The sequence below is a fragment of the Desmodus rotundus genome, chromosome 3, assembly GCF_022682495.2.
Source record: "Desmodus rotundus isolate HL8 chromosome 3, HLdesRot8A.1, whole genome shotgun sequence".
Classification (NCBI taxonomy): Eukaryota; Metazoa; Chordata; class Mammalia; order Chiroptera; family Phyllostomidae; genus Desmodus; species Desmodus rotundus.
In genome coordinates, this window is record NC_071389.1 from 62265082 (window position 1) to 62277099 (window position 12018).

At 36.7% G+C, this 12018-nt stretch overlaps 1 protein-coding gene across 1 annotated transcript in view; it reads right to left on the reverse strand.

The window, feature by feature from the left end:
- Window positions 1-12018, reverse strand: part of COL24A1 (collagen type XXIV alpha 1 chain) — a 307987-nt gene that overhangs the window by 118783 nt on the left and 177186 nt on the right. The window contains exons 27-30 of the mRNA XM_024565351.4: window positions 10596-10649; window positions 2132-2185; window positions 1811-1855; window positions 1656-1700 (exon numbers count right to left, since the gene is read on the reverse strand). Of these exons, the coding sequence (XP_024421119.2) occupies window positions 1656-1700; window positions 1811-1855; window positions 2132-2185; window positions 10596-10649 (198 nt within the window). The remainder of the gene's footprint in view (window positions 1-1655; window positions 1701-1810; window positions 1856-2131; window positions 2186-10595; window positions 10650-12018) is intronic.

The window sequence follows — 12018 nt, forward strand, 5'->3', positions numbered from 1 at the left end:
TTTTACAGATGAGAAAAATATGATCTAGAGAGCTAACTTATTTAACTGAGACTATACATATAGCTACTAGGAACACCCACTGCTAGAACAAAGGTCAATATGACCTCCAATGTATCCTTGTATTTCTCGGCACGGTCTGTTTGTTGACAGTGCATAAATGACTAGAGACACTGAGATTACTGTGTGGAATCAAATAAATCTTCAGGACTATCCAGATATCTTGGACTGATTGATACTAGCTTCCTTAAGCTCTCAAAAGTCTATTTCTATTCAATCAAGAGGAAGAAGACAAAGTAGATATAGAGCTCAGTAAACCTCAAAAAGAAAACATTATAAACTTAGGTTTAATATCCAACCCGTTTAATCCACTAAAGTAACTTTACTCTTCCAGTGGTCTATGACATCTGCTTGCCATAAGCTATGGTTGCAAAATGGTTCTAGTAAATTTTAGATTTGATTGGAAAATCAAATATCAAATTTTACACTTATCCAGAAATATCTGATAAACTTGAATTTGATGAGTTCCAAGTTTATCCACTCATTACAACATATTAGTTTTGTGTACAGTGTAGCAAAATGAAGAGTCAACACAAATGCCATTTACATTAATATAACAGAAACTCAGATGATGAATATTAATACTCAAAGAATATTCTTTGGGGATTACATCACTAACAATACAATGTCACAAAAGCTCTTTCCCTGGATGCAGTCACTTTTCTCTGTTAGGTCTGCTATTACAGGATTGACGGCTCTCAAATATAATGCTGTAATGAAAAACAACAGGCAGGGGGCAGCAGAGTTCAAAGAGGAACAAGTAAATGCAGTGACATTAGTGACACTGGCAGCTAAAACATTTTTCTCTTACCCTTTTCTGACTCTTCAGGTGCAGGCTATTTCAATGATCTAGTTCTAAAAATTTAATTATATAGACTTATGTGTATTAAAAATCAAAATGTATTCTTTAAAATTATGATTCCAAATGAAAGTAACAAAAATAACTAAACATGTAAGTTTATGTGTTCAAAATTATATACGTAATATCATGTGTGTGTGTCTGTGTACACATGTGTATGTGTACCTTTCTTTTTTATTTTCTTAAAAACAGTTTTGCCCCCCAGTTAATGACGATACTCACAGAACTTGTTGCCTCTCAGAGAAAACACTGGACACGACTGAAACGACGTTTGATGGCAGAAAGCGCCCAGTACCATGGAAGACTGAACACTCAGCGCGGCGCCCAGGAGCGCGTGATGGCCACACAGTTCCGCACCGCCAGGGCCTGAACTCCACTGGCGTTGAAATAAAATGAAACTGGGCGAGAAGCTTCAGAGAAGTTTCTTGTCATGTTGGCTTTATTAATATTCCATTAAATTTATTTCATATCACATCATTTTATTTTGAGATGGATTTTACATAAAAGCTAACCATAACTACGGTGAGGTAAAAGTAGCAGTTATCAACTACCAGTTTATAGGTGGGTATAACCAGGGCCCAGAATGAATATGCAACCTGCTCAAATTAAAACACTGACCTAATGACTGAAGGAAGAAAAGAACTTGCGTTGTTAGTTTAACATACTAAATACCAAACAACAGTTATGTCAGAGAATAAACTAAACAAAATTTGTTCATAGCTTATTTTTAATTACTTACTGGTTTCCCTTGAACTCCTCTCTCTCCCGGGTTTCCAGTCTTGCCCTGTGTAAGGAAGAAAGTGCTTGGCTTCCTCACAGAATATGAACCACATAGCCCCCCAAGATGAAAGAGTTTAAATGTTTATCTTTGATGTGAAATGTTCTAGTACTTACTGTAAGACCATAAAGCCCTCTTTTTCCTTGATCTCCTTTTTCACCCTAACAAAGGATCAATACCAAGTGAGTTAATAAGAGTGTAAATTAGAGTTACACATGCCTGTAATACATACACATCCAAAAAATTAAGATATCATGTATATAGTTCAGCATTAAAGAGAAAACATTTCTGTGTGTGGTAGAAGTTTTATACGTTTTTTGTATTTAGACTAAGTGAAAATTTAGAACCCTATTTTTATAAGGGAATGCATCAGGGTTTAGAGGGGTAGAATATAGGGGCTCAAAATAACTATGTGAAATGAGAAAATCAGCGATTACCTTGGCACCCTGTATACCTTGTTCCCCTGGGAGACCATCTGTTCCTCTTGGTCCCTAGAGATGGAAAAAATGTCTCATTGTTAATTAGAAATGTTCCTTTTTACTGCTCTGCGCCCTTGCAAGTGAAGACATTCCTCTTTTGTTGATGAACTCCTGCTTGTTCCCGTGCCACGACCACAGAAAAGAATACAGCTGGGTACATGATGACGCTGTGTGCATGAGAGAGTCAAGCCAGTGCATTTGAGATTTAATGCCACATAGTAAATCAGGTGACCACAAAAACTGGCGATTCAGTTGTTAAGGTGGCTAAAGTATAGGTTTATTATTTGAGCATTTTGTTCACCTTATCATCTACTCAGCAGTCATTCAGGATTTATTTTAAAAACAACTCTAAATTAATTTAAAAGTGGCTGGTTTGTTTGTCTAAACAGTCGTCTTAGGTTTTATATTTTTGAAACAGCACTCTTTCCGCTTTATTAGAAAATGATTGATGGCTGCACTGTGCCTGCTAAGCACGAGCTTGACATTAGCTCCTGGAAGACGCAAGGGCACAGAAAAGGAGGAAATGCTGCTGGGAATATTTGTGTAAACTTGAAACTTCTCAGCTAAGTTGCTATGAACATTCATTCAGTAATTAGTCATGAAGCAGCACTGGTTGCAAAAGTTATTCTCTCCCTGTCTAAATTATAACTGTCCTTGGAAGATCTTAAAGTCATTTTCAAGGGAATTAATTCAATTCTACAACCACTAACTGAATATCACCTGTGGAAAAGGTTCTGCATTAAGTGTTACAGGGATATACAATTTTAAGAAAGTTTCCATTTTGAAATCTAGAGAATAAGGTAAATTATATAAATGACTATAAGATAGGAAGAGACAGTCATTTTGAAGGAAAAAAGGATTCAAAGGACGCGGAGAGCTTTCACATGCTTATAAGGGGAATGCAGATATTTTGACAGCTGGAGATTGTGCTCTTAAAGAAGCTCTAGAGAGAGATAGTATAAGGAAATGGTACAGAGGCAGGAAAAAAGATAGCCAAGAATGAAAAAAAGTACATTGTTTAGCTGAGCTATTGATGACATGTATTTTTTTTTTTTTTAGTATTTCTATACTAAGAAAAAATTGTGTAAAGACTGGGACTTAAAAGGTGAAGGACTGGAGTTTATATTTAAATCAATAGACAATGCAGAGGTACTGCAGATTTCTATAACAAAGACTGATACAAATGTACCAACATATCATGACGATTTGAAGGAGCCCCCTGGCTTCAGCACCTTCTCTTGTACTCCACCTGAGGTCAGCTTAGTTTAGCTTTATTTACAGTAACGTAAAAGCAGCATCCTATAATAGGGCTCTCTTCCTGGGTGTTCTCGGGGTAACTGCAGTCGTTCTCTGGCCCTCCTGGGCACATCCATGAGACTGGAGAGCAGACACGCTCTGTGAGGACCTACAGCCCCACTGGTCATACTAAAGTTATAGCCAAAGCTCTATCCCTAAAAGTTCTCAAGTCTGTATTTAAGGTACGCTATGATCTGTCCTCCAACTTTTTCTGCCCTATTTTCCCATAAAACTGTAAAATTAAGTTACAGTCTTATTGTGCAGGACCTTGAATGTCAAGTTGAAGACTATGGGCTGAATTTAATGGGTAAGTGATTTTCAAAGTGTATTATTCCTTCGAGAACATTTACTGCGTGCCTGCTATAAGCCAGGTACTGATTTTAGGCCCAGAGCGTATGGTAGGGAGAAGAGACAAATCCCTGAATCCACAGACAAGCAAATAAATATATAAAATTCAAGTATAAAATGACAATAGGTAGTCAATTGTAATGGAGAATAACAAAGAGGTTAAGGGGCTAGAGAAAATGCAAGTGGACAGCCCTGTTAAGACCGGCTGGCCTGAGAAGTCTCTACAGTGACATGAAGGTAGAAACGTGAACGAGCTGAGATAGGCGGGGATCATTCTGGCAGGAGACATAACAACTGCAAAGGTCCTGAGGTGGGGGAATGCTTGGGATGTTTGACAATTCAGTAGCCAATGGTGATCAAAAGAAAAGGCAAATGAGATGAAAAGAGACTAGACTTTTGGGTGGGGAACACACAATAGAGTAAACGTATATATTACAAATTGTACATATGAAAATTATATAATTTTATTAACCAAGGTTACCTTGATAAATTTAGTTGAAGCAAGCAAACAATGGTTAAAAGATGACTCCAGAATTTCCAGAGCGGAGACCCTTCAGGACCTTGCTGCAATAATCACCGTCTTACAAACTCAGCAGCCTGTATTAATTCTCTTTCTCTGGCACCTTCCACGACTATTTTCCCTCTCCGCCTTTTAAGAAAATACTTTGCAAAATCTTTTGGAATAATAACAGAATGTGGTTGAGAGAGTATGAAAAAGAACGAATGGTTAACATTCTAAAATGCCACAGTAAACAAGTAAAATCTAGACTGAAAGTGTGTCCACTGGTATAATGAGGCATTTAACTCCTTTGTTACCTGAAATTTCTGTCTTTCCTGGATATTTTGTTAGTAAGTAACTGGTAGAATAATGACAGCACTAATTAAAAAAAACCAAATTGGAAATGTAAACTTGTTGGGCATGAAAACGAGGGAACGGGGAGAAGATAATGAGTGGCTCTAGACAAATGGCCACAACGAGGCAGATGTGTCCGAGGCTAGTGCCAGAGTCAGAGTCATTGTGTCTAGGATTAAATGGCAGCCGTCTGTCCCTCCCCCCAACACAGAACTGTAAATTTAGAATTTATAAGAAAGGTTGTTTTGTTCAAAGATGATAAATAAGTCTCATTTCTTCAAAAGATCAGGTTAAGTGGCTGCCTAGACATGCATGTAGAAAAGGTGGCATCCGGATCAGGAAGAAAAGTCTCATAATGAACGGCCAGCTTCTGCCTCAGCGCCGCAATCACCTACTCTTGAGATGGAATTGGGCCAATCCCTGCTTTTCAAGATGAAGAGACTGCAGATTTAAGTGAGTTGCCTGATATACAGGATGTTTAAATATCCAAGGCTTTTGAATAATTGTGCTTTATTAAGTTTATAATCGCTTTCAAATGTTAAAAAGAAATAAAGGCTAATACTGTTAGCAAGTGAATTCAGACTAAAATAGAGGACCTGAAGTTTAGAAGAGGTTACAAAATGACTATTATACATTTACAAGTAAAGTGATAATTGATATAACTGAAAAGAACCCCTTCCAAAATTAAGTAAATACATGTAGTAATGATAACTATTGAAAGTTTTACATCAAAAAATACTTTTACTTTTAAAAATACTTTCACATTAGGAGACTTGACTTGGGGTGGTGAACACACAATACAATATTCAGATAATGTATTATAGGATTTCGTACCTGAAACCTATACAATTTTATTAACCAATGTCACCCCAATGAATTCAATAAAAACATACTATTTAAAAATAAATCAATGAACAAAAATACTTCCACATCTATTATTTCATTTACTAACCCAGGACTACACAGGAAACAAGGAAATAGAAGTTTCTGCTCCTACATTGATGACAAAGATAAGCACAATTTTAAGTGCTTATCTAAGTGTAGCAATTAGCAATTACATTAGTTAAAGGCTATAAAGCCAAGGGTTGCTAGGCAAAAGGTTAAGTAAGGCTGGCAGAAGTCTAGGGAAGTTTGGTACTCTCTAGCTTTAGTCAAGGATCAGTGAACTAACTAAAAGCTAGCTTTATCATAATGTTTCTTTTTAATTTTAATTCTATTTTTTTCAGCACCTTTAAGTTTCACTCTGATATTGGTTGTAGAAGTTATTCCAGGGTTAGAGTATGTGCCTTCTTTGACTCTGGTGACAAAATAAGATTTAGGGCAAACTCTAAGAAAGTCATACAAATCATATTATAATAGGTACCTGATTGGATTTTTTTTTTTAATTTTATTGTTATTTAATTTCAGTTGTCTGCCTTCTCTCCCCATCCCCCCACCCCACCCCAGCCAAACCCACCTCCCTCCCCCGCTTCCACCCTCCCCCTTGGTTTTGTCCATGTGTCCTTTATAGTAATTCCTGTAAAACCCTCTCCCCACTGTGCCCTCCCCACTCCCCTCTGGTTATTGTTACATTGTTCTTAACTTCAATGTCTCTGGTTATATTTTGTTTGTTTTTTTCTTTTGTTGATTATGTTCCAGTTAAAGGTGAGATCATATGGTATTTGTCCCTCACCGCCTGGCTTATTTAACTTAGCCTAATGCTCTCCAGTTCCATCCATGTTACGGCCAAACCACCCTGAATGCGCCTGATCTCATCTGACCTAACTGGATTTAAAGTTACTTTTCTAATACCTGCTTTAAAATATCTATTATCTATAAAGTTCTTGGAGAATATATCCTGGATAAAAAATTCTAATCTCTTTATCAACTTTTAGAAAAATAGAAATTGGCTTTTAGTAGCTTTTACAGGCTGGAATAAAGTCTGACAGCCCACCTACATAAACTAATAAGTATGCTTGGTACCTGAATTATAGGCAATAATTTTAAAGAGGAGACAAAATTCCTGAATAGTTAATATAATCCTAAATGCATTAGATGATAGGAAACAGGACCACTACTTCATAGAAGTGCTACAATTAAAATTAAAAACCTATAATTAAGATTAATGTAAACTGTACACTAGTTTACTTAGGAAGACTTTTCTCAGAATTCCAAATCCATCTCTGTCATCCTTATAATCAATTTTAATAAGCTGAAGCATCTATGAATAAAATAAACAGCATTTCTGACAGAACAAATGTCTAACTTAGATTTAGTATATTTATATTTTCTTTTAAGCATATCTGTCTTTGCTTGACCCTTCTATTAATTTTAAATTACTCAGATGCCTATCAAATTCTGCCTAGCAGTCTTTTCTGCCTCTTGACTAATACAGCTGAAACATAATGTTCTCTTAAACAAAAACTAACACTATTTTTCATTTTGTAGAAAAAAATCTTTTCATTCTATTCTTGTTATAGATTTTTCAAATGAGGAAACCACGGAAGACGCTCTTCTTTATCACTTGGAATGCTTCAGTTATTACCAGCATTGAAGCTAAATGCAAATCCTGACGGCTGCTTTTCCAATATGATATGCATTTCCTTGAAAAAGCCATGGTTCAGAATTTTGATAGTTCTATCCATTCTACATCTTGCCTAGAAAATCTTAAAACATTACCTATTGCTAATATAGTTATTTCAACCTTTTCTCCTTACTTCTTTTTTTAAAATATATATTTTCTAAAGATTTTATTTATTTATTTCTAGAGAGAGGGAAAAGGAGGGAGAAAGAGGGAAAGAAACATCAATGTATGGTTGCCTCTTGCGTGCCCCCTACTGGGGACCTGGCCTGCAACCCAGGCATGTGCCCTGACTGGGAATCAAACCAGCGACCCTTTGGTTCACAGGCTGGCACTCAATCCACTGAGCCATACCACCAAGGTCTCACTTGGTTCTTAAGTAGCATAATCAGAATAAAAATTACTCAGTTGTATGCCTTTCCTCTAGAGAAAGAGTACAAGATCTAAAGTTGTCTCAGGGTCAACATAGGAAAGAAAGGTGAAGAGGTTAACTTTGCTCTGAGTGTTCTCTCTCCTGTCAGGGCAGCTGGACAGAGAAATGTGTATTGGAGAGATACCAGGTGATGACTTATTTTGCCTCAAGGGACAAGAGCTCAAGCTGTGCTTATTGCTGGTGATCCAGAAGGCTAAGTCACTACCTTTCTGGTACTGCAATAGAGAATCTGCTATCTTATATTTTGTGTATGAGGGCTATGACTGTGCATCTTATGTTAATAAGTTTTGGTATATTAAATTACTTTACTTCACTTATGTAACTATTCCTCAGCTAAATTTCACAGGGGGAAGCAAAGCTTAGAGTACTAGGATAAATGAAAATACTTTAAATTTATGCCAGCTTTCCCATCTAAGAATTTCAAACCACAAGGACAATATTTTTAGCCAGTCTTGTATATCTTTTGCAGCTATATAAGGCATGATTAGATAACCTTCATAAAACAGATTAGAAAAAATTTCATAACACTAAGCTGTCTAGGTTGTTTCCTGAGATGGCAGACATTGTTGCTCGCCTACGATTTCCCTAGCCTCTGGAAAAGTGCCAATATTGCACAACACTTCAAAAGCCACTAGAGTGTAAGTTAGTATGTGATCTAGTTTTAAGGGATAATTAACCTTGAATCTTCCATGGTACTAGAAGACAGTGTGACAAAGCGTAGGAAATCAATAAATGTTAGTTAGAATCAGATGGGCGGGCAGGAGAGAAGCAGATGGGAAGGAAGACCCCCTGAGAAGTAGTCCTACCATTCCTGATGTTCACATGGCCTTCCCTAACAGTGTAAATCACAGGCAGAACAGTAAGGGTGTCAAAACACCAGTTCCATAATGATAGTTCTCCAGTGGTCTCAGTGCGAATATGCCTCCAGTGTACTGGGACTCAACTGTGGGCCTCTAAGGTATTACAGATGTGCTGGAAATAATGGATCCCTCCCTTTCGGGATGTCAGGGAAGGGCTGGGGCCCAGGAGCTCCCAGCCAGATACCTTTCCATTTATCTCAGTGGGCTGAAAATATTTCTCATTTTTTCTGAGTAAAACGCATTGGGAAGGGTCAATTTAGGGTCCCGAGATCATATCCGTGGTGGAAAAGGACTGATGGGAAAGAGTAGAAACACGGAGATGCCAGGTAGCAACTAGAACGGAAGTTCCTAATACTGTATTTTCCCTCAAATATTCTAGTCTTCAGTTCTTTTTCATATTCCCAAGGTTCACTGATAGCCTGAAATAACTTCCTGTAAAAAAAGCATTTTTGTTCTAAACAAACCCAAAGTATCCTTGTTTAAAAAGCACTGGCTGAACTTTAAATAACTGTGAGAAGCCATTTTGGGAGAGCATCAGGAAAATGTATTTGAAGGATGCGAAGAAGACAGATCCTCGAGGAGGTGAGAGTTGAGGACAATCTGGCAAATCAGGAAACAGTAATAATCTACCTAGAGAACATGCAGAGGTTAGGAAATCACAGTGCAAACGAACGTCCCATGTGACTTGTGAGAAGGCACACGTGGTTCAGGAGCAGATCTTGCTTGGGTACACGGCTTCTGACTGCATCCTCAGTAAGATCTCAATTAACAAAAAGCACGAGTACTACTTCTCTTTTTCACGTGTCACAAAACTGGTGAACTCTCCCACTGTGACTAATACAAAGTTGGATAAACACATTTGACCTGACCAAGTACTGCATGCTGGCAGGACACAGGCCACTAAGTGACAGTTTAAGTACAGATCATCTACTGTTAATTTTTATTTTATTGTTTTAAATCTCATTTGGGCCAAAACAGATGTGGCCGTCACGATTATTTATAGACCGTAACTCTATCACCCAGTATGGTAAAACAGTTTTTAGAAAAGAAGCAATATGACAAATGTGCTCTCAGTCCCCAATCTTAACCTAAAACACAGGACATGAAATTACAGCCATTATTTCAAACTGAACACTTCTAACACTTTTCTTCCATTTGCCAAATGGAAGACAGCAATTTTTGTTTTGCTTTTAACTTTTGTCAGATGGAGGCCATGTTCTTAAGATTTGAAAGTATTTTCTTCACTAGCTATGTAAGTCAAGATAAATTCAAGGGAGAAAAGAGAACTCTTAAAGCCTACATATTCAAATCAATCAAGGAAAAAACACTCCTTAATATTCCCTGTGCTGTGGAACAGGCACAGGCTTCGGCCTCAGGCACATTAGGTCTGAACTCTAGTTGCGTAGTTTCTGTGTGTGTCTGTGCACCAAAGCTTTCTGGGCCCCATTCTCCTCGCCTGTGATACAACCTGGGATACTGCCTCTCCTTGTAAGGGTGGTTTTGAGTATTAAGTAAGACTATATATGTAAAAGTGTCAGGCATGTGACAGGCTTGCAACAAATTGTGATTCTTATTTCTTTAAAGAAAAAATAAGATTTTTCATTTAATTCTGTATGCATAATTATTAGATAGTGAAGATTATATCACTCTGATTTACCATTAAAAAGCTCTTGTTCATCGTGTATATCTTCATTTTACTTCCCACTGCTCTTATTTTGTCATGGTGTTACTGTTCCTTGCTATGTGAGCCCCCTGTGAGTATAAAAATAATCTATTTAAACATCTTCACATTTACAGTTCCATCAAAGAATGAAACTGGAAGTTGGGAGTAAAAAAGAAGAATCACGTATGAATTAGTGAAACTTGTCGCAAATGTAAAACAGAAATGTATGGTTTTATAAATACAAATGATGAGTCAATAAATGTAGGGTAGTTAATCTAATAGAATGAAAACAAGGGAAAAAGCCAGCAATATATAAGCACAGTCTAGAATATATGGAATTATTTTTTGGAACGCATCACTATGAAGTCATTCTTTTAGGTTAAGGAACTTTCTTCATCAGGTAACTTACTCTTCGGCCTTTTGGACCTTGACTCCCAGGTGGTCCTCTTGCCCCCACATGACCCTACATGTTGAAAATTTAAAAGTCAGTTACAGAATTTGCAGGCATGTTATCAGAATAATAGTTATGACATTTCTTATGACATGTCATTCTCCTGGGGAATTCTTAAAATAAAATTGATTAGTCTCCTTAAAATATGCTTTAATTATTTTTAAAATACCATATTTTTATCCCCTAATATTATGCTTTTGATGTTTCCTGCTATTTGGAGAAGTATCCTTTCCAGGCATTTACACCTTGAACAGGAAAAGGGAAGCTTTTAATAGTCACTAAAACAGTACTTTGCTGGAGGAACACGCATGCAGCATTGAGCTGGTCACACAGGTTTAGCGGGCGTGACCAGTCTAATCTGCCTGGTTCACCCAAGAAGCAATGGCTGTCATTGTGAGTTCTCTTCCCCATTATTCTAGACATTTATGATAATCTCATAACATAAAAATGTATTTTTTATGTTACTATAGAAAAGCCAAAAAATGTTTCAAGTTAATATGCCACAAAAAGAGCCTGCAATAAAAATTAAGTTACTATTAAGTCAATTACAATGAATTACTTTTATGCCTTATAGCAGGGGAGTCAAACTGATTTTCACCAGGGGCCACATCAGCCTTGCGGTTGCCTTCAAAGGGCGGAAATAATTTTAGGGCTGTATAAATGTAACTACTCCTTAACTGTTAAAGAGTTGAAATTACATTCGGCCCTGTGAAGGCAACCTCGAGGCTGATGTGGCCCCCAGTGAAAATGAGTTTGACACCCCTGCCTTATAGTCTTCAATAAAGACTTAATTAGAAAACAAAATTTATTTATCTATATAACATTAGGTAGATAAAAACAGTGAACTTTTACAGGATCTCAAATTTATTTATTGTCTTATGTGAAGAAAAAGACTGACAACCGTTACCCTAGATCAGCTTTCCTATTTTTAGAAGTCAACACCACGTCATTCACTATACTACAACATCGAGCTTATATTCCAAACAGAAGCTTCACAAAACAGCATAAACTATTTCTGATACGAATAGTTATGTTTAGGGGATTATAAAGGCTGACCTTTTTCCTATTTAAGTTCACAATCACTGTTAAATTTTGATGGGCAAACTTTATCCCTTGAGACAAGATTTCATCTTCTATTTCAAACAAAAGTAGAGTTTTTGAAAGTACTCAAAAATAGAGAATTTTCAAAAACTCTATTTTTGTTTAATAAAGGTATATTCTCTGTGATTTATGTTTGGTTGAAAATATTTGCAAATTCCTAAAAAATATGTTGGGACTTACACTTGTGATTTGTGTATTCAGTTGATCTCACTTCTAACCCTGATTACTGTTCTTGTTTTCTTACATGAGGTTATTCAAAAGAAGTTTAAGTGTTTTTTGT